At 40.9% G+C, this 23074-nt stretch overlaps 2 protein-coding genes across 4 annotated transcripts in view; one reads left to right on the top strand and one right to left on the bottom strand.

The window, feature by feature from the left end:
* Positions 1 to 441: 441 nt before the first annotated feature.
* ssrp1a (structure specific recognition protein 1a) lies at positions 442 to 16301 on the bottom strand. The gene is made up of 18 exons (XM_080900446.1): positions 16186 to 16301; positions 15303 to 15382; positions 13453 to 13638; positions 9532 to 9637; positions 9166 to 9359; positions 8962 to 9062; positions 8285 to 8414; positions 8076 to 8179; positions 7754 to 7882; positions 7420 to 7641; positions 5289 to 5361; positions 2787 to 2919; positions 2641 to 2686; positions 2420 to 2552; positions 2156 to 2323; positions 1915 to 2009; positions 1629 to 1800; positions 442 to 899 (listed from the first exon to the last, which is right to left on the bottom strand). The coding sequence occupies exons 2-18, from the start codon at positions 15354 to 15356 to the stop codon at positions 831 to 833; spliced, it is 2115 nt and encodes a 704-aa protein (XP_080756572.1). The 5' UTR covers positions 15357 to 15382; positions 16186 to 16301; the 3' UTR covers positions 442 to 830.
* Positions 15390 to 23074, top strand: part of clcf1 (cardiotrophin-like cytokine factor 1) — an 18782-nt gene continuing 11097 nt past the window's right edge. Inside the window, exons 1-2 of one of the 3 annotated variants that reach the window (XM_080900448.1) lie at positions 15594 to 15607; positions 17086 to 18523. In XM_080900448.1, the coding sequence (XP_080756574.1) occupies positions 18505 to 18523 (19 nt within the window). In that variant the 5' untranslated portion in view covers positions 15594 to 15607; positions 17086 to 18504. Of the gene's footprint in view, positions 15608 to 17085; positions 18524 to 19600; positions 21970 to 23074 lie in introns of those variants that run through there. The other 2 variants (XM_080900447.1, XM_080900449.1) reach the window with 2 other exon arrangements.

Below are 23074 nucleotides of genomic sequence, written 5' to 3'. Positions count from 1 at the left end.
GGTAGCAGATGGGCGCTCCTCCCTCAGCCTGGTTCTGCTGGAGGTTTCTTCCTGTTAAAAGGGAGTTTTTCCTTCCCGCTATCGCCAAAGCACTTGCTCATAGGAGGTTATAATATTGTTGGGGGTTTTCTCTGTATTATTGTAGGGTCTTTACCTTAAAATATAAAGCGCTTTGAGGAAACTGCTGTTGTGATTTAGCGCTAAATAAACAAAACTGAATTTAACTGAATGGCTGAAACGGTGTATGTAAAGAAACTTTTAAACATTCTAAACAATGAATGAATGTTTACATGTTGTAAATAACACTAAATGGACCACATTCATTAAATGTGCTTTACAAGCTACTTTACACGCAAACGGCAGCAAGCAATCTCTCAAGGTGACCGTTTGACCATCAGTTCAGAATCTTTTTCCATGAGGATCAAAGCACCACCAACTGAGTTTTTATTGAAAATGATTCATTTATTTATTTTGGCCTGAAAACATGACACTGGAAAAGTCAAAGAAATTCCCGTACATAAATTTTGCATCTGCTAACTAACAACCCCTGCAATCATCGTGCTATGTAACTAAAACATATATGCCCACTGGTTTGATGGAAAACCCTTCAGTATTTCCAAAAGGTATGCCAGCTCATCATCAAACTACTCAAATATCATTACATGGTTGAAGAGTCAGTCACAAAAATGTGTTTGTACTCATAAAACGAACCACGAAGAAGCAAATACAACTCAAGTCTGTTAATTTGTCCGTCAGTGTGGTATCAGCAGAGAGAGTATAAACGCTTGGTCCTTGGTGTGTGTGTGTATACGAGGTGGAAAAGTGTGTCTTCAATCAGACTCTTCCTCGGAGCTTGCAGGTGTTGACACCGCCTCTTCTTCTTCCTCATCGTCTGATTCCTGTTTAGAAAAAAGAAAGAAGAACTCAGTGTTTACAATCATGTCAGAACATGAAGGAGTGCTTTAGTCTAAATGAAGCAGTTTCACTATGTTTACATCAACAATTTCCATTGATTTAATGCGCAATGCTCAAGTTCTCTGATTGCTCTCTGCATCTGTGTTATCGAGAAGCGAATAAAGCACATTTCTTTACAGTTAACTCAAACTGCAGGCAAAATCTCAACTAAACAGGAAAAAGCAAGTCATCAAACACTGCCTCGTAGCTCTATCGCAAATATATTCTAACAGAAACTGCAAATATACACAGACATGTTCAAGAAAATTCTTAGTCTCCTCATTACTGTTTTCTTTGCATTTGGTTAAAAATGCAATATAGTGATACACAAGATAACAGGAGCTTTCATTCTCACACTCATTAGCTCTCTATTGCCTTCCCTCTCTCCTACCTGCCATCTTTTTAGTAAGCGGGGTGCTTCAGTTCCAGGTTTTCCCTGATACACTTCGTCCCGCAGCTGTCCCTCAATCAGCTAACGGGATTTAAAGGTTTCTCCTCCTGAAGAAAATGTCTACTTCTCACTGAGCAGCCATCAGTGTTTTGACTTTTAGCTAGATCAAACATTTCCATCGCATTGTGGTTTCTGATTAGGTAAAAGAAACTAAAAGTCATCCTACATCATTCAATAAGAGTCTGTTCTGTCTGATGACGGCATTTACAGTCACTGGATTTACCTTCTTCCTCTTGGACTTGCTCTTGTGGTCAGAGTCTGATGAACTCTCCTCGCTGGTCTCGATGAACTCTCGGCTCTTAAAGCTGTCGTTTCCTCCCCGCTCCTTGTCCTTGTCTGCTCCGGCAGACTTCCTTTTCTTATCGTCCTTTTTGCCTCCAGACTTTTTACTCTCCCTAATGGGTGAAAAGTGGAAGAAAATATAACAAATTTAGCCATTTTTCTGCATCAAGACTTCAAAAAAAAAAAAAAAAAACCAAAGAGTTGACTTATTTTGTTGCAGGCCTTACTTCCTGGGGCTGGAAGTTGCTCCTCCGCTCTCTTTGTATTCTTTCTTTGCTTTATCGTACTGTTTTTTCGCCTCGCCTGCCTTTGCTTCCCACTCCTACAGAAAACATTCTTTAGAGGTTTCTCTACACATTTATTCTGGTTAATTAACATACTTAAGTGGACAATAGATGCATTTTATTCGTGTGTATTTTTTTTTTAAGTTAAAAAACCAAAACTAAAGCAATTTCTCTTAACCCTCACCTGCTTCTCATCTTTGCTCAGCTGTCTCCACATCTCTCCCGCTTTCTTAGAGATCTCTGTGATGGAGATGCCGGGGTTGTCCGACTTGATTCGCTCACGGCTGGAGTTGAGCCAAAGCATATACGCACTCATTGGTCTCTTGGGTCCGCCAGCATCCTTCTGCTTCTTCTGCTCACATTGAAGATAAAAAGGAATTGAGTAAAGAAATGATTGAAACTGCACACCTTTATGTACAGTGGTGGCTTATTTTAGCCCTTCTCTCGCCTCTTTTCGTGGCTTTCTCTCTTTTTTCTCCTTCACCACTTTGGCTTTTTTGGCCTTTTTCTTCTTTGCACTCTCATCTTCGCTCTCCTCTCCTCCTTCACTGCTCTCGCTTGCTGAGGCATTGCTGTCATACCTGATTGAAGACAAGGAGACGCCAGTAGTGTTAATAAGTGTTAATAAGCTATCATATCATCCAACTACGTTTTAGGAGAGTCACGTACTCTTCTGCAATCTCTTCATCTTCCTCTCCAGGGTTGAAAGACTCATCTGAAGAGAAACAAGAAAGAAAGAAAAAAATATCACTATCCAACGTTCCCCATCTTCTGAGTATGCTCGCTATCCTGTCATATAGGCAGTCATTACTCACCACTTTCACCGTCTGATTCGTCGCTGTCGTTGCCCTCCTCCCTGATCTTGCCCTCAGCCTTCATCCTTTCCAAGTAAGCATCGTGTTGGTCATCATCTGAGTCGCTGTATTCATCAATCTTGCCCTTCATGCCCTGGAAATACACTACAGGGTCAAAAAACAAAACAAACAGACAAAAAACAAAAAACACAGTACCCACGAGCCTCTATCTACTCTGAGATAAAGTTAGCCACCTTTTCCTTATTGCTTAGTTCATTAGCAAAAAACAGAAAAGAAAGAAACATCCCACTAGGCATTACAGATATTGCAACTGCTGTTTTTTTCCAGCATGTTTAAAACCGCCAAATATTTAATGTACAGTGCTATTAAATCAGCCCGACACATGACTGCAACTTAACACATCACTTCGGCCCTTTTTGCTAAATAAATAACTTAATTATCAGAAGTAATTTCAGCTGATCGCATTTCTGTCACAAAGAGAATATAATGCAGGTTTAAAGGTTTAATCTGAGGGGGCAGCTAGCTTATTAAGAACAGGAAATGGGAAGAAAAACATTTTTCCTACAGAAAATTTTTAGCTTTTATGCCAACTTTTTTTCATTTCCTCTCTAGTTCTGCTGTTTTTACTGTTGTTATTGCACATTTCATGGTTTAAAACATGAATGTAGATTTTGGTTTGGAAAAATGAAGCCGCTGCAGAAGTGCCTAGAAACCTGCATTATTTGTGATGGCCACCAGAGGGCAATAGCTGTGGGGGGAAGCGCACACATACAATAAAGATTTGAGATCCTATAGCAGCCTATGCGAAAACAGCTTTTTGACTCAACCTTTGAACACATTTTGCGAAATCTTCTTCACACCGTAGAAAATTGTGTTTAAAAATACCCTTAAATAGAAAAAAAAGCAGTGTGTTTTTGAAGGTGTGGCTACCTTGTGACTAGCAGGTCTCTGCTGTACAAGAGTCAAATGCCTCTTTTCCACTAGTACCTACTCGGCTGGCTTTTAGAGTTTCCATCAGGTGGTGCACTTGGTACCAGGTACGAAAATGTGACGTCAAAAGACTGCAAGCCCCGATTGGCCAGTCAATGATGGCATTACTTGATGAGTCATGAAAGTGACTCTTTCAGGAAAGGGAAGAAAGAAAAAAAAAAAAGAAGAACTTCCATTTCTGAAACTCTGCAACGAGGTAAATGGCTGCACAAAAATAAACACCGTGGTCCTCGAGTCTGAAACCCCCACCACAATGGAGCAAAAGGTATACTATCACCCCTAAGTCCTCCATTATTGTGTCGTGTTTGTGTCATATATAAATAGTGTTGCAGAGTTTCGGACGCGTTGCTATAATGACCATCATACTGCGATGGCACTCAACTGTAATGGGAAAAACCCCCACCAAAACAGAGTAGAGTGGAGTCAAGTCGGTACTTGTGGAAAAAAGGCACACAGTGTCACAAAGATCCACCACAAAATGCCCAGCTTTAAGATGTGACTTCAGAAAATAATGGGTGATGTCATGGTGGCCATGCTCATCTTATCTAGAATTTTAGGTGGTTCAGGGCTTTTTTGGTCCATTTCTGAGGTCTTCAAACTTCTGGATGGACAAAAATTTAGTTTGCCAGGACATGGAAAGGGTTAACATGAGCCAAAACCATTGGACACTGTGATTCTAATCAATTAAATGACTCATGTTTGCATATAAAGTGAAGTATAAGACCACACAAAATCTTAGCTTAGCATCTTCTTCTTTAGCTTGAGGCTCGCTATGCTGTAATGCCATCCTGGAAATAAAATTCAAACTATTTTCTTCTTCTCCATCTGCACGCATCCAAGTCCACCAATCGACAGACAAACAGGGAGGCTGCTACTTGAACACCAACAGGAATTAGAGAGGAGCTCCATTAATTTTCATTGACCTCTGCTGACCCCATCACCACAGAAACAGATGGGATGGCCTCGTTGAAAGAAGCTCATATATGTCAAAGACCATTGTAGGTAATGCAATCAGCGTCGCCTTTGTAAGGCAGCAGTCTTGATGACAACTGTACTCAGTGTTAAAGCACACCAAAAGCCCCCAGGCCACACGTTAGTCAGCACAATGCAAACACACACACACAGAACGCGCGCACACACACACCAACCCAAAGAGGTATTGGTCAGCGCTCCCTCACCTCCATGTCCCATGATTAGTCATAAATCACTCAAAATATCTCAGGTTCAACAGCAATCATATTGGTAATGTCAAACCAAATCAAGATCATTGGACGCCATCCTCAGAACACGCACACACATACCAGCAGCACGCCATGCAAGCAGGAAATCACTCCAGACCAATAAAATCAAGTGCCTAATCCACACGTGACGCCCATGACCATACCCACCTTCTTCTACAGGTGTACAAGGACAAACACAAAGGAGAAGGGCAACAAGCATCAATATCGGGGATAGAAATATGATCAAACTTAATGTACAAACTGAGAGGTGTTTCAGTGACTTGTGCATTACCTCTTTGAAACCTCTGTTCTTGATGTTGAGCTTCTTAGCATTAACAAAGTCAAAAAGTTTGCCGTACTCCTCTCTAGAAGGGAAAGAGACAAAGTAGGAGTTATTTATTTTAAATTAATCAGAATGGCTTAACAATATGATCAAAAACCAAATGTCTCACAAGCCTCAATTCAGCATCTAAAACTGCAGAGCTTCCCCTGCCCTGCAATGGGATGGCTCTGAAGCTGAACGTCCTTAAAATAAAAGAACTCATAATGGACTTCAGGAGGCACAGACAGGTCCACTCCCCTCTGATTATAAATGAAGAACGGGTGGAATTTGTCTCCACCTTTAGGTTTATGGGCACTCACGCCGATCTTATCTGGACCCACAACACAAACGCGGTGGTAAAGAAGGCCCAACAGCGGTCCTGAGGAAGAATAACCTGGACCAGAAGCTGCTGCAAATTTTCTGAATTTCATAAGTCATGTTGTTTAGACAACTTTTGTGTGGCAAAAGCAGCACCCACTGTGTTAACCTTTCCAATCTGCTCCCATATGAGAAATGCATTATCACCAATTTAAATGTGAAAACGGTTCCTTCTCTGAAGTTCGATTCTCATTTGAATATACTACTGTCAAAATCAAGCCTCAGCTGTCCACATGCAATCTTGAAACATTAACATGCTTTTACAACATATTGTCTCGTTTTGATTACGGCAATGCAATGCACATGTCTCCATTTCTCGACTACAGCTGGAGTAAAATGCTCTCGCTTGATTTTTTAAATCAGGTTAAAGCAAGTAAGAGCACATAAGCCCAATTTCAGCTTCCCTTCACTGGCTTCCAGGTCATTTACAAATCGATTTCAAAACCCTTTCATTTGTTTTTAAGTCTCTTAATGGTGGTGCCCCATCGTTTCTTTTTCTGATCCAGCCAAATGTCACACTGGTTCTCTCAGGTCAGTAGACCAGCAAACCTGTGGTTTGCCATTGCACATCAAGCAGGCTCCTTTTCTTGTTGTTTTTAAATCCCTTAAAAATCACACTTTTACTCCCTGGCTTTGAACCCAGTGTGAGATGCTGACTGTGATTTTAAGTTATATTTTATGTACTCCTTTATTGTTTCACTTCTACAGCTCTTTTGTGTTTGCTGTCTGTTACCTTTTGGCCTGTGCTTTATTTCCTTTATTTATGGTTTTATTTTTCAGCACAATGGTAACCTCTGTTGTTGTTTATAAAAGTGACATTATAAATATGTAGTATGGCAAGTTGTGCTGATGGACAACGATGTCGATGATGGCTCAGCTGTCTCCATTGGTCAATTATGATATAGGTTCAGATGCCAAAATATGGAGACCCTTGTCCACCATTAATGCATTCAATTAAGATATTTCTTACTATGATATTCATAATAACATGAATCTGTCTCAATCCATCTCAATATTGCCTCATATTTCATCTCCACATATACTCATTTGTAAGACATTTCACTGGCGATCCCACATGGGGACAATCAGACCATGGCAATCACCCAACCCTAGAGTCATCCATAGGAAATGCTCATCCTCCTCCATATTTTGGCACATGAACCTATATCATAACTGAGCTCCTGTCTGAGCAGTACAGTGCTGGCAAAAGCTATAAACAAAATAAAAACATGGTATTAGCAAGATCTAAATTTATGAACAACATCCTTGCTTCAGAATCTGAAATTACCTACTGTCCTTCTTTTGATGGGAATATAACCCTCTGTGTAGGCACTTAACTTAGGTTCCAGCAGCTTCATGTTAAGCTTGAGTTTTGTAGTATATGGCACAAAATGAAATGAAAGTCTGACAACTCTAATGCAGATGATGACTTTTAGTGCTTGGAAGGATCATGTTACATTAGTGGCGATAAGATGGAGATGCTGAATCAGCAGAGTGGTCAATGCAAACAGCCAGAAACCAAAATGGATTTACTCTCATCCTCTAAAGTGAGTTATTAGAAGAAGAAAAAAAACCAACACAATGTGAACGAGTGTGCCAGAGTGAAAATCATGCCCAGACTTGTATATGAATGAATATTCCCCCAGCATGAAACACATATCCAGGATACCTTTGTGTTTTTATGATAGGTCTGCTCCTGTTAACAAAACCTCTCAATGCTCACCTCTCAATGCTGCTAAAAGTGTACTGGTTCCCTTGCTTGGTCTCAATCTCAAAGTCAAAAGAACGTGTTGTGGTGGTGCCTCTGGCAAAGTTGACACAAGAGATCTCTTCAAAGCGCAAGTGAACAGGGGGCTTGTGGACGTAGATGAAACCCCTTTCCAAAGGATAGAGGAGGCCTGAGGATGCCTTGTAGGAGCAGGTGATGCACTGGGCTCCTGAGTGTCTGAGGAGGAAGAGATCAACGCCCAAAGAGTGACACAGTTATACTTAATTTTGCAAAAGAAAAAAAAAAAAAAACAGTGTTTTTGAAAAACAGAAGTATATGAGATGCCTACCCTTGGAAGTTTCCAGGTACTGTGATTTTACGGTTGACCAAGGCCTTCATCACCCTGCTCACCATCTCATAAAGAGATCCTGACATGAACTTACTGAGTTTACCCTCAAAACGACGCTCCACATCTTCTCTGTGACACACATGGGAAAGAACAAAGTTTAAAACCTTAAAATTAAGTTTTGAGAGTTTCTAAATGATGCAAAGAACTGTTTCTACTGACACTACTGACTCAGACCCTTGGTTCCCCCTAGTGGACACACGCTTTACAACATTATTCTTCAGTCAAAATTAGCTGAAGCCAATCTAGGTCTAGATGCACTCACTCGCTCATGTTGAGGGTTAGGCTAATATCTTCTTCCTTGGAGAAGAGCAGAATGAGAAAGTGATAACGTGTCTGCCCCTGCTTGATAGGAGGATCCAGACTGATCTATAAAGAAAACAAAAACGCCACAAAGAGAAAGCAGGTCAGAAAATGGGAGCATTAAATGCTAACACTGTCAACAATAAAAGTCACACAGAAAAGTTCACATACCACAAAGAACATCTGCCTCTGATCCTTGTGTGGCAGCAGGAAAAGACGGAGGACGGTGGTGTAGGGAATCTTGTAGTCGAACGTTTTACCATGCAGGTGAAGAAATGTCGGGTAGATACGGATGTCATATCTGAAGAAAGGAAAGTTAACTGGTTAACTCCTAATGTGAATAACTAACTAATGTGAATCATATAGTGAGTTCATAAGTGTGACTTCATGAAAGTGCAAGGTTTATGCACGCTTTATCCAAATATACAAAGGCCATTTTATTATTAGGTATATCAGCCTAACTGCTTGTTAACTCCAATATCTGAACAGCCAATCACCTGGCAGCAACTCAATGTACTTCTGCATGTAGACAATGTCAAGATGACCTGCTGAAGGTCAAAGGTAAAAAAAACAACAACAATTCCCTGGTGTGGTTGGTCTCAATTTCTGCTGCGACATTTGGGCGGTATGGTCAAAATTTGGTGTAAACAACCTTTAAGAATGGATCCAGTCTGCCAGTTCAGGCTAGTGGTAGTGTAACAGTACGGGAATGTTTTCTTTGTACAATTTGGCTCCCTTAGTATCAAGTACGTTCAATATAGTGATAAACTGGCCAATTTTTTGGTTTAAAATCAAATCAGAAAATCGGTAGGTGACTGGATTTGGGTGCTCAAATGTCAATCTTTTACCTTCCTCTGGGTGTAAGACACTGCAGCTCTTTGAAGATACACACAGCGTCTCCTGTAGCTTGGATCACATCAGCCTTAGATAACACATTCTGGGCAAATGCCTGAATGAAAACACACAGTTTTAGAACTACTGTAAACAAAAACAAAGAAAAGCATAAAGAAACCAAACAAACAAAAAAGCAGAAGTAAAGCATCCTTTGTCACCTCCACGGGGTCTTGCCGTTCATCAGACTGACTGGGTGGGACGTAGAATCGGACCTCCATAAGGGAGACTTCTGTGTCGTCATTCTGGTGAAACTCCAGAGTGACTTCGTTCTTCCCTGTGGCACACTGGGAAACGTTGGACAGTGGGATCTCAAACGCTGTGTTGTCATTGACTTCGAAGGATAACAGTGGCCCTGTGAAAGGCAGAAACAAGACAGTTAGGAGAGAAACAACTGACCTCATCTTCAGAGCTCTCTGAGTTGATGTTAAACAGCAAACTAATCTTAAATTGACTGTTGATTTTCACCTCACTTATCATCATCAATATTTCAGACATTATTAGTGCAGTGATTCTGAAAAATTTACCTGAAAACTTGGCCGTTCCCCAGTTCCAGCCCTTCACACACATGTCCTTCTCTGTCAGCTCCACCTTGTAGTTGGCCTTGAAAAACTCTGAAATCTTCTCAAAGTCCTGGTGGGGTGAGCAGAAAGAATAACAGTGGGAAAAAAGGTTGACAGAAGAGAAAGAGGTGAAAACAAAAGGAAGAGAAAGCCTCAAAGTTAGCAATGCCGTCAAAGCACTGGCTCCACATGGGTCAAAGCTTATAAAAACACCACCTAAGAAGAAGGAGGAATGGGATAATTAATCACAACGCAATTGTAACTATGTCCGCCGTTTGGGCCTCTTGGGAACACAGGAGATGAATGTAATCCATCCACCCTCTCTGTCTTCTTTCCCTCTACACCACCACTGACAATCAGCCTGTTTATTTATCCTGCAGGACCCCTTACAACTGGAAAGAAATCACACAGAGCGACAAACACATGGTCAATCACACACTCTCTCTCTCCCTCACACACACACACACACACACACACACACACACACACACACACACACACACACACACACACACACACACACACACACACACACACACACACACACACACACACACACGGAGTCCCAGTAGTGCAAACACATGTGGAAGTGATTGTGGTGTGTGAGTGTGTGTAAGGTAGAATGAGACTCTGTGGGAAACCGAATTTACGCACCTGGATATCTGCCTGTCCATGAGGTTATTACAGCCAATTAGAGCCCAGAGATTCAGAATTGTGTGTTTGTGTGTGTGTGCGTTGAAGTTCATCAGCATGTTTGTTGACCAGCATTAAGGCATTTTTTAGATAGGAGAGCAGGCGCAAGCAGATGTGTAAATTCATAAAATCAGAGTTTGTGCAAGTTCTCATCTCCTCGATGAAGCTTTGGCAGATTTGTTACTGCCCAGCTCATGAAGTTATAATAAACACAGACCACCAAAAGACAGACAGACAGACAGACAGACAGACAGACAGACACACACACACACACACACACACACACACACACACACACACACACACACACACGACCACCCTGTCTGCCTTTTATTAGTACATTTTAAATCCCCGCTTTTCCAAAAGCCTTCATCCACTTTGTTAAAAGATTACTTTCATTATGTCAGTTGGATATTTGCTTTATACAGTTTACTAAGACTAGGCTTAAAAAATAAGTACGGGAAAAAAATTAGAGTTAACCGAAACTATTTCAAACAATGTATTACAGAACTAAGTAAAATAAAATAAAAATGTAGAGCTAAATCTCTTTAATTTGACTCCGTCATTGTGGTCAAATCTTTCATCATGGCCAGTCTGATGAGGTGGTTTGGTGGTTATGTTTATTGAGACTGGGATGTCTACATGACTGTGAGTCAAGTGTTTGTATTGCAACTCCTGTTCTCAACTTCTCCCTGGGAAAAAATGAAAAAAAAAAAAAAAGTAAAAACATACCCATAGTAGTAATAATGATTATGATTATAATAATAATAATAATAATAATAATAATAATTAAGATATCTTTAGTGTAAAATCTAAACAAGCAAACTCTGGAAACAAAGACTAAACTGAGTAAAAAGTGAAAATTACAACTATTATATAAGAATCCCCCCCTTGCCATTTTCTTCATTTAAGATCTTTTCATAAGGAGCTCTTGTACAGCTGTCAAGCAGCTGTATAAAGTACTGTCAACATCTGGACTGAAACCTCAAATACTTGAAACAACCACTCAAACAAGATTATTTTAAACGGAAAAGAAAAAGTGAGCTTTCAATTAGGACCGAACCTAACAATTATTTTATCATTGATTCCTGGAACAATAAGGATTAGGGCCGCCCTCCAAAAACATTGTACCAACTAATCAGTTGATGACAAGAGTCTTGTTTTTGTTCGGTTGTGCACAGTCAAGTCCACCACAGGAAGTGGCTACAGAAAGACATCGACCGTTCATCGATGCAGTTACAGGCGGGATGTCGAGGCTTCTTTTGAGGAGGTAAAAGACACTCAAGAATGTCCAAACTCTGCAGGCATCATTTGTCAACATTAAACACGGTTTATCCAACATTAGACAGTCAGCATCTTGCTTCTCTAACATCAGACACAAAGTTTCCTCATGAAGCACAGAGCGAGCGCTCTGTTTTTTTTAAAGGCTTGCTACTATCTTACTTTTATGTGCTATGCAATGTTGCCCTGCATTAACAACGTTACTTAAAAGATTTTCAGCCCTGAAACGATTTTGACATAATCAAAAACAACATAGATTGAAACGAATAAATTAATGTCAAACTGCAAGACCTTTACTATTATAGTCTGTTTAAAAGGTTTAAACTTAAAACATTTGTATTTGATTTGGATCTTTGTGTTTGATTTGGCACAGACTTTGCCAAAATCAACTAGCCTTGCAATCCCCCTACGATTGGTTTTACATGCATTTATAAATACATGTTTTTAAGCACGTGTGGCTCAATCATGTTTATATGTAGGCACCATCAAAGGCCAATTTTAAGCCAGGAAAAATCCTGTAGGAGGTACAAAGACTAAGCAACTCATTATTTGAACTAACAGCTGGCAGAAAAACCTTTGGGCAGTGCTAGTTTACGCTATAAAATCTCAAAAAGCTGCAAAACAACAACATAAATACTGAGGTGTTGTCTTGCTCTATCCTAACACACAAACAAGCTGCGTTAAAACAATACTGAGCTGTGATTTAAACGATTAACTACCTATGAATTGTTTCTGTTACCTGTCAAACTATTTCAACTTTACATGCAGGGTGGAAGCCTTTAGTACCTGACAGTTTGACGCATGAGGCCTAAACACTTTTGAACCCCAATAGTAAAATGCATCCACAGTGGGCTGCTGCATACATTCAACACCACACTCGCAATGTCAGCAACAGCGTTATGGGCCAGCTGCACTCTAAACATGTGAGTGACATGAACATAAGTGAAATCCATGCTTTTCTACACCTTCTGCTCCTCCACATGACAGTTACAGGTCAGCTATATAACAGACTATCTGGCAAAGATTCACCATCTTGCTCAAGAACGCTTCACAGGGACAAATGAATCAAAGAGTCTGCTCCGCACGCCAGCAGCTAAACCTCCAGCCAATTCTCGATTACCGACACTAACCGTGGGATAATAAACAATGACATCACGGCCTGCGCTCCAGGTTGAGAGGATCCATCTTGAAAAAAAATACGCTGATTAACCCCAGGAGACAGCCGCAGACTCCAGGTTAATACCCGCTCCTCCATCTCAGAGTTGTACTTGTGTGTTGACATTCCCCACACACTCAGAGCAGCAGGGAAAAGGCAGAGCAGGGGAAAAAAATGGAGTGATAAAAAACAAACACGACCACAATTTTTTCTTGTCTGTTTTCTGAGCCAAATTGTTTCAGTGGATTGATATAAACACTGACTCACATGAGCCGATGATTACACTGTTTATGGAACACACATGCTCGTGCTCGTTTCCCTCATTAATCCCATTAGGAGCTTCGGGGAGAAGAGCAGATTCATTCGCATACTTCTGACACACACGCACCCTCAAGTGGTGGCATTTTCGCAAGATGGTAGTGTTTTTCCTGAGGAAATGTCAGACAGGGAATGGAAGTTGTTTATCAGAGGTCCCCTTGCTTGGGTTACATCCCTGGCTATAAACACAGCGCTGAATAAACCAGCAGTGTGTGTCACTCTGAAATATTCCACTGCTGCCTTGTTCTCCTCCAAGTAAGGTAACAATTATTTCCCAGAAACGGAGAGAAAAGATTTAGATCCCAGGAAAAAAAAAAAAAAAAAAAAAAGGAAGAGAGAGACAAACTTCAGAGACTGATCAGAGATATGAACCACACACACACTTACCCAAATCTACAAAACAACCTGGAGGCATGCAATGTGCATCCAGAACTCACCGTGTCCCTGAAGCCATCATATTTGTAGACGTGTCCCGTGCTGGTGCCAAGTTTGATGCCATGGCCTAAGCACACCCGCCTCCACTGGGCCAAATTGAGCTCGCTGGCAGGGATGCTATCCACCTTCCCCGTCTTGCTGCTCTTATAAACCACATTCTGCTTGCTGAAACGCAGCCGTCCGTCATTCTGCAGCGAGATATTGAAAAATGAAAAACTCAAATATTTTATACATAAACTAAAAAACACTGGTTACAGCTTTCCAAATGGGAGCTTGCTCACATCATAACATTTATTTTTTAAGTTTGATGATTAGTTTAGATTTAGATTAATTTACAAAACCAAAATCCAGATCTTCTTATTGTTTCCGTACTCGTGGGCATGGATACCCTCTTTACAATAGTGATTTTACAAGAAAAAAAAAAGAAGAGTAAATGTTTTTTCAGCAAAACAAAAATTCCACAGCTGAGCCGATGACAGTTTCATTTTTTTTCCACACTCATGGCTAAGAGTCAATGCTAACAGCATTTAAAGGCATCTTATTTTTACTAGGTTGTGTAATGATACAATAATACAGTGCCATAGAAAATAATTTTCCCTGTTTCTGACTTCTTAGTATTTTGTCACATGTTTCAGATCACCAAATTGTAACATAAGATAAAAAAAAAACATAACCCAAGGAAAGACAAAATGCAATTTTTAAAATGATGATTTTAATTATTAAGAAAAACAAACAAAAAACTAAAATATCCAAACATATCTGGCACATCGTAAATCATGAATTAACTGCGATTAACCACATTTTTTGGAGAGCTGAGTTCAATGCCACACCAAGGCCTGATTACTGCCAGACCTGTTTACTTAAGAAATCACTTAAATAAAACCTGTCTGACAAATCGTAGTTGCCTAAAAGATCCAAAAAGCAACACATCATGCTACAGTGAACAGATGAGAAACGAAGTAACTGACATCTATAAGTCTGAAAAGGCTTATGAAGTCATTTTAAGGCTTTGGGACTCCAGTGAATTACAGTGAGAGCCATTATCTACAAATGGAGAAAATCTGGAACAGTGTTGAACCTTCCCAGGTGTGGTTGGACTATAAAAATTACTCCAAAAGTGCATCAATGACCCATCTAGTAGGTCACAAAAGAACACCCAGAGCATCATCTAAAGAATTGCAGGCCTCACTTGGCTCAGTTAAGGTCAGAATTCATGACTGAACAATAAAAAAAGAAAAGAAAAAAAGAGACAAAAATGGCATCCTTGGGAGCGTTACAGGGTGAAAACCACTGTTGACCAAAAAGAAAACGAAGGCTCCTCTCACGTTCGCCAAAAACATCTTGATGATCCCCCAAGACTTTTAGGAAAATATTCGGTGGATTGACCACACAAAGGCTACCCTTTTTCACTTTTTACCAGAGACTCCTTAAGGAGAATGCCCATCTAAAACAGCACATTTGTGACTGAAAACCTTCCAGTGTGGCAGATAAAACAATACTGCACAATTATTGCTCCCAAGCAGGGCACAACCAGTTATTAGGTTTAGGAGGTAATTGAACCAGGGCCAGGCAGGTTTGGGTGGCTTTGTTTCCCTTAATAAATGAAATCCTCATTTTAAAAACTGCATTTTATTTTAAATTTACTCAGGTTATCTTTCTCTAATATTGACATCTGTTTGAAGATTTGAAAAATCTGAGTGACACAAATAGGCAAAAAACAAAACAAAACAAGAAATCAGAACTGCAATTAAGAGCACAGGAGCTGATGTTTGTCTGCGATGCCACTTCAAAAGAGACTGTAATGAAGACCTGAAAGAATTTGAGAGCAGAGCTGCTGGGTGAAGATACTTACCCAGGAGCCTTTAACCTCCTGGTAGATCTCGTTGAACTCCAGTGTGTCTCCCATTTTGGCTACAGGCGATGACTGATGCTCTACAGACAGACAGAGACGGAAGAAACGGCACTAAATACAACCAAACATCTACAACGAGGCTTATGTCACGCCTGGCTTTAAAACCATTCCCAGATTGTGGCAAGGTGGGGTCTGCATTTTGTTGTTGCTCCTCACGGTGGGAAAGTAGTGTGGTGTTGATGAAAACATGAGCAAGCACGCAGCGACTGAGCCAAAACACCCGAGAGGCAGAAAGCAGCCATCCTGTGAGTGTGCAAACTGCAAAAGCAGCTTCGTGTTGAATTTGGGTCTTTTCGTGTTATTTAATATTTCCGTTTATTAGTGTTTAAAAAACTGAGTGAAGTTCTGAGCCAGCTAACAGCTAACTATGAACAATTAAAAGAAAGCTCTGCCCGGCGAAAGTTTACGAATATCGTTATCTTATGGCGTGAATGTGTCAGCGACAGTTGGGTCTTTGTGTTTCTCGAAGCAACCCTTAACTATCATCCATGCTGCGCCACTAACAATAGCTAGGCTAACTTCAACTGCACAGGGTACGCTTCTTTTATACAACGATGTGGGACAGTTTCCAACTGAATCCTCAAATTGAATACGGCACGCGCTAGAACGCCGCCCGCTCGGGCTGGTCCTAAGTTAAAATCCAGCGCTCCATCAGCACTAGGCCGGTAAAAAGAAATCATGTAAATATTTGGGGTTATTGTAACAAACGACGTCACTCAAAGTAATTAATTGTGCGCCACGCACTCCCTCGTTGCTTATACATATCAAAAAATTAATTTCTATAGAAGCGAGAATGCAGAGTTAAAAAAAAATCAGGTCTTACTGTGACAGTGCTCAGCAGCTTCGCCTGTTTTCCCGCGTGTAGCATCGGGAGCTAGTCACAGGAAACACTCATACGGTGGCTCGTATTTGCTTCCGGTTTTGAGACGTTACCCCCCTCTTCCTTTGAATCACTGAGGTGTTTGGTGGGTAGTAAATTACAAGGATTTGAAGTGGTTTGAAAGCTGAGGTCTGTGTGAAACTTGGACAATAAAACAAAAAAGCCCAAAAACATTTTGTTACGGAGTCTGCGCAAGACAGAATGCGTTGCAGTAACCGCTCATCACCACTGGGTGGCACAGAGCACAGGTAATGAAGCTAGTATGGCAGCCTTTACTTAGTGCCAAAAGGTTTAATAACATAGTATTAAACACAAACTATAACAATACTGATGGGTTTATTTTTTAATAAATTACAAAAAAGAGTCAAATAGGAATATTGCATCATTCTAAATAGTTATTTAGACTCTTATAATACGACATATGGACAGAGATAGGAAGGCCCCGGATCAAATAGGCTCGTACGCATGGTCCAACAAACCTTATTGAAAACCTTAAGGCAAAAGGCACAGTTTGGCCTTTATTTCGTTTTAAATCAATTTAAGAAAATGCAACATAAGGCAACCAAACAGAAATCGGCCAAATAAATGAACCCTCTTCCCCTTCAAAACAGGGCCTCAGCAGGCCTGAATTAAATCGGGCGCATTTAAGGCCCTTATCGTTTGAGGTGAGTTTAAAAGTGCATTTTCACATTCTCTCTCTCTCACACACACACACACACACACACACACACACACACACACACACACACACACACACACACACACACTCTCTCTCTCTCTCTCTCTCTCTCTCTCTCTCTCTCTCTCTCTCTCTCTCTCTCTCTCTCTCTCTCCCTACATCAGCACACGAGGCTGAAACAAACCGACGACGCTTTTGGCAAAGTCCTTGAGGACCCCCTCCTCCGTCTCCTCCACCTTAATCCAGCCTTGAGGATACACTGTCAGTCCGTATAACTAGACTACTTTATTCAACCACATGAACCGGTGGGCCTGACGGATTTTGGAATATCTCAGCGATTACGAAAGAATTTTACTTGGATCCGGGACAAATAAGAGTATCAGCAGCGGTGCTTCGGGGCGCGATACGGTGCTGCATGCCACGGGCTGATGTTCTGGCTGGCACGCTGAGTGACAGCTGGAGGTGAGAGAAGAAGATCCAGAATAATCTCACTGTCAATAAAAAACTAAGAGCTGAGGAATGGAGGGAGAAGAAAAGAAGCGCGGGACAAGCAAGCAAACACTTGCCTTCATTCTCCCGCAAAGAAACAGAAAGGAAAAAAAACAAAACAGGCGTAATGTTTTTAGACGCAATTATTTCCTTTATTATTTGCGCCCCAGTTTAATTAAAATACAGCCTTGAATTTTTTTGTTATGTTATTTCACTTTATTTGAGATTTTTGTGCAATATTATTAGGCCTACTTTAAACGAATAGATTTAATGTACATTTTTAAACTAATTTGGTCTCTGCGTAAAGAGGACAAAAGAGAAAAAAAACATTTCGACTGTTTGGTAATTTATTTTTTACTCCAAGTGGAAGCGTAAATGCTTAGTTAAATGAATAATGATAATTATTATTGTAATAAAAGGGAAAAAGAGAGAAAACATCTAATTCGTTCCGTATTTCCCGGACGATTTGAAGGTCACGCTGGCCTCAGCTGAACGGATCAAATCGGACTCGCACCTTGTTAAAAGGAAGCAGATTTAAGATCAAACGGCCGCGCTTACATCGGGTTCCCGAGGATGACGAGAGGAGAGAGAGGAAGAAATGAGTTGTGACAAGTCTCGTGGTTCAGCGGCTCTGTCAAGTTGAGCCGTGATGCGTCAACCCGGTGAATCACCACCATTTACTGAAGAGGAGGAGGCGGATAACGAAAGAAGAAGAAGGAGAAGAAGAGACAGGGATGTGAAGGAGGGGAGGAAATAAGTGGAAAGGGTAGAAAAAGAGGAGGAGGAGGTACAAAAAGGCTCCGCCGTCATTCAGTCTGTCGCACAGACCACACGCACCATAGTCAGCGGATCGTTAATATTTCAACTGAATGTAACAAATATTTCACTTTAAATGACTGGATCGGCATCACCTGTGTTTCACTTTATCTTCTCCTGAGCAGATTTTATTGAGCCGATTAGACGAAAAATAAGAAAAAGGTTTGCGGTTCTGTTTAATCTCCAAGAGGAGAGAGGAGATCATTATCGGGTTCTTTCTGCGCTTAGTGGATGAACTTCTGAGAGCGCACCGACGTGGATAAAAGGATTTGAAGAAAATGAGGAGATTCTGCGGAGGTAAGACCATGAATCTAAAACCTTTTATGGAGGGATGATGGGAAAAAGAAAAACTTTGTTGCCAGACAGAGTAAAATTACAGTGGAATTAAGTGGAATTTCCTTTTTTTTAAAACATTTCTTTCTTTTACACTTAAACGTTTGCTTTATTATTTAATAATTTGTTTTGCCTTGCATCTTCAATCATGATTAAAAGTTGTGGCAAAAGCGCCGAGTTTGGATATTTTAGTGCGTAATCCCCGCAAATATGATCCTTTCCTGTGTAGCCTAAGGGTTTAACATGCGCACGTTTCTTCCACTTAAAACCAAACATCAAATTATCCCAAATATCAAAACAGTTTTTTTTTATAATACTGGAAAGAAATCACATAATTTAATTTTTTAATATTTATTTTTCTTGTTGTTATTTTAAATATAAAATGAATTTAAAGGTTGTTGTGAGTCATCTCTTCACATTTGGAAATTACTGGTGAAGGAGCACACGTGGGTTTAGTGGTCCATCATCCAATTCTTTGAGGGTTATCAGAAAAAAACAAACAAACACAGTAAAAAAAAAAAAAAAAGGATGGAAATATGAATGGAGCGAAAATATAGGAAATGTAATTATAGGGTAATTTGGTGTTAAATATCCATGTGAGAGGGATGGCAGGAAGAGAGAAGGAAAAAAAGAGCGAGAAAGGCTGAAAAATGTCTGTGAGAGCGAAAGATGGATGGGGAGGGGTCTTATTCACAGTAAAAGGGAAAAAAATGACTCGGGTTGAGGGGGTCAGATGCAGCTAAAGCTCCTGTCTAGTTAACTGTCACTGATATGACAAAGTACATGATTCACGTTAGTCACACACACACACACACACACACACACACACACACACACACACACACACACACACACACACACACACACACACACACACTTTTCCCCTGGGACCACTGGTGCGGCTGCTGCTCCATGTCTAGGAGACGAAGGGAAGAGGAGAAGTGAAAGAAGAAGGAAAGATAAGCAGCTACTGAAGGATGGCCCATGACGAAATGATGCTCTCTGTCCCGTCTTGAGTCTCACGTCAGGTATAGTGTAACTTTAGAAGGACAATAAACAGAAAGCTGACTACAGAACAAACCGATACTTGGAGCAAATAAATACACAGAAAGCTCGGCTGTCTTTGTCTCACACACACACACACACACACACACACACACACACACACACACACACACACACACACACACACACACACACACACACACACACACACACACACACTTTGAATTTATCTTGTCACAGATGCACAGATACACGCTTTTCCTCATCACTGTCTGACTTTTGCGTACACACACGCAGACAAAGACTTTTATTGCCCCAAGGCTTGAATTAGTGTCAGTGTGTTTCAGATAAAAGCTTTAGTATGTGCTGGACCCATTAACTCCAAAATGCTGGTTAAAAAGGACAAAACAAAGTCAGGGTGAAAAGAAAGAGAGGTAGGGATAAATGGAGAGAGAGAAGAGGAGGTAGAAAACAGGATAAAGTGAGCCTTTCACATCTTTTTATTCGCTGCAGCGCCATCCCCAATTCTTCACGGTATACGTGAACGTCAGGAAGATGTGTGTGGAGGGGGAGAGAGACAGATAAAAGTAAATAGAGAAGGAGAGAGGGAGAAGGAGGAACTGGCGGTAGAGGGGTTAATGCAGTGCAGATTGACAGAAGTTAGCAGCACCCAGAGGGAAAGAGAGCGGAGAGAGCAGGGGGGGACTGATATAAAATGAGTCGGTCACGCTTTGAACAGTTACACATGCTGTTTACATTTTTCCCAAATTAACATGGCCCCTCGCTTCACAAAACTCTCCCTCACCGGCTCCCTCGTGCTCCCCTCCACCGACCCCTTTTCCTCTTCCTCCTCTTCTTTCCCTCCGTCTATCCTTCAAGGCTCCAAAATATCTTCCTCACTTCCAGAAAAAAAAAATTGCAGTAAAACAAACAAACAAAAAAAATCTGTCTTTTATATCCTATTAAAGTAACCAATCGCCAAGTTTTAGTGTATGTGTAGCCAGTATTTTAAAGTTACAGCGGTTCTTTTAGGTTTTTGTCACATTGAGCGACTATTTAACAATGCGTCGTATAAGAGAAACGCATAAACACTTCAGCTGGAGTGAGTAATGCGCAAGGGAAGCCGAAGAATGCATATAACTGAGTAAAAGGTTCTTGACAAAGTGGCGTAAATTGGTGAATTTACACAGGCGCATACACACAGACACACAAACCCAGATGATACAAGAGTCAAACTGCTCAGAGCACAAGCGATAATGATAAGGACCCGTATTCCACCAGCACATGGGTGTTTCTTTAAAGAGAATCTGTGTATGAATCTAAAAGATAATATATAGGGACAGTTGTCGAATGGATAAATTAAAAGGTTGACCCTAAGCTGACCTTAAGGGTATAGAAAGTGTATAGAGGCACTTTCAGGAGGTCTGTTATCGACAGTTGTGCCTTTTAATCTGTTAGTTATCTTCCGAAAGACGAAGGTAAGGACTGTAAATCCCTTGTTTTGCCGCTATTATTTTCCCTCTCCTGTGAGATGATAAAAAGCGGTGAAGCTGAAGAATTTAAGAAGCTGGAAGTAGAGAATATTTAGCATTTTTTCCTTTGTATTCCCAATCCTTTTATACTCTTCAGTGCTACCTCGTATTTCGATAAACAGCTCCGTATTTCCCACCTCTGCTCTTCGGCTTTCCATCAAGGCCGTAGAGGAGCAGGGGAGTCTCGATTCGGCAGCGGACTCTCGTCTGATTCTGTTTACGGGGTGTTTTTCTAAGCAAAATCTGTGAGTTTGGGGATGGCAAGGGGTGGGGGTTCGAAGTAAATTAAAAACTGAAGGTCTGACAAAAAAAGAGGGAGGGAATGAGAGATGTTGATGGAGGGAACGAGTGGAGCCAATTAGTGAAAGGAAGAGAAGGGAAAGGTAATTAGGGATAGAAAGGAAGGAGACTTTAAAATGGAAGTTTGATGTTTCAGAGAGATTTAAGGAGAGAGTGGTGGAGATGAAGCGACAAAGAAATTGAAACCAAACATGGCGATAAAGCATGGAGCCACTGGAATCCAGTGATATAAAAAAAATAGGAGGGGGTAGATTGGCTTATAAGGAGAAGAAGGAGACAGACAATGAGGCGAGAAGCGCAGCCGAGCAGAAGATGTTGAGTTTACAAATTGCGAGAAATGGTTGCAAAGAGAGATTCTGGGCATGAACATGATTTTTATTGGATTTTTTTAATGTGTGTTTTCTTTTGCCTTTGTTTTGGGGGTCATTGATGTTGTTTGGCAACCCCAGAGTGTGTCCAGTGCCAAGAGGATCAATTTGAAATTCACCATGAACAAACTCCAGAGGAAGGAATCTCATGAGGGAAGGGATGGGAAAAGTTTGCACATGTGTGTGTGTGCTTGACTATGAAAAGGTTTGTTTATATGTATTTCTCTGTATAACGCCTGTGCATGCACGGATCTACACTCCAGTGTGCAGTCTTTATACATGTGTGTGTGTTGAGTTAGTGAAGGAATGCACATTTGATTGAGTACAGACTGCACATAAATCTGGCCTTTAACTGTACACAGATAGACAAAACTGACCCCGACCCCAGAATGTCAACCTTCTGTCCATCTGGCCTGTGTTCCCCCCATCCTTTATATCAGTAAGGCGATGCATGGCTTTCCCCCTGGCATCCACTGGTGTGTTTATGTTTTTTTGTATATGTGTGGCTGAGGACAAAATTGCCACCAGGTACAGTGCAGCCGAATAGTTTAAAACAATGGAAAAAGCAAACAGCTCTCTGATTTTTGGCTCGGATGCTTCCTTTCTGTCATCAGAGCCACATTGAGGCTCCAGCTCAGCCTCTGCCACGTTAGCTGGAAGACAACAAGCGTACAAGACAAGGCAGAGGATCCGTTTTTCATTTAGTGGCTCCAGGATGTGGATTTCAGTGAGCACATATCGATAATTTGTGAACTTGTTGATGTTGGCAGTGACGCCCACGCTCACAGTGTCTGATGAGGGCTGTAAGACTGAGCTGGAGCTTGAATTTGTTCTGCATTCATATAATGTCGGCAGGCTGGGATGGACAGGAAACGCTGGGGGCGGCTGCGGCTCAGGAGGTAGAGCCGGTCGTCCTAATAAGAAGGGAAAGAAACGTTTCTTGGGAAAGATACCCATCCCCAATTTGATGCATCCATCTGTGTTTGAGCTCGACGAAGTGCTTAAAGTTAATAGAGTAAAGTGTATGAATGGGTGAATGTGGCTTTTAGTATAAGCTCGCATAGAAGAGGTCGGTAAGGCTAGAATAGCTTTTACTATTTGTTCCATTTTTGCAGTGTTATTTTATTATGTTTTTGTGGTGTTATTATTTGTAGTGCTGTCCTAACAAATGGAAACAGTATGATTTTAGTTTACTTTTGCTTAATTAATTCTATTAGTGTTCGTATTAGGATTATTTAGAAGTCCCTGCCAATGGAGGAATTACATCTAAGCAATTGTTCCCAGATGTTAGCGGACTATGTTGTTGTTGT

Source organism: Rhamphochromis sp. 'chilingali', assembly GCF_963969265.1.
Source record: "Rhamphochromis sp. 'chilingali' genome assembly, chromosome: 13".
NCBI lineage: Eukaryota > Metazoa > Chordata > Actinopteri > Cichliformes > Cichlidae > Rhamphochromis > Rhamphochromis sp. 'chilingali'.
This window is presented reverse-complemented; position numbering and strand designations above follow the sequence as displayed.

Coding starts and splice junctions, on each gene's coding strand:
- ssrp1a (XM_080900446.1), bottom strand. CDS start 15,356: ATGGGAGACACACTGGAGTTCAACGAGATCTACCAGGAGGTTAAAGGC. Junction 13,639..15,302: donor AGGAGGTTAAAGGCTCCTGG/GTAAGTATCTTC, acceptor ATCTCGCTGCAG/AATGACGGACGGCTGCGTTT. Junction 5,362..7,419: donor ACTTTTAGCAGCATTGAGAG/GTGAGCATTGAG, acceptor TTTCCCTTCTAG/AGAGGAGTACGGCAAACTTT.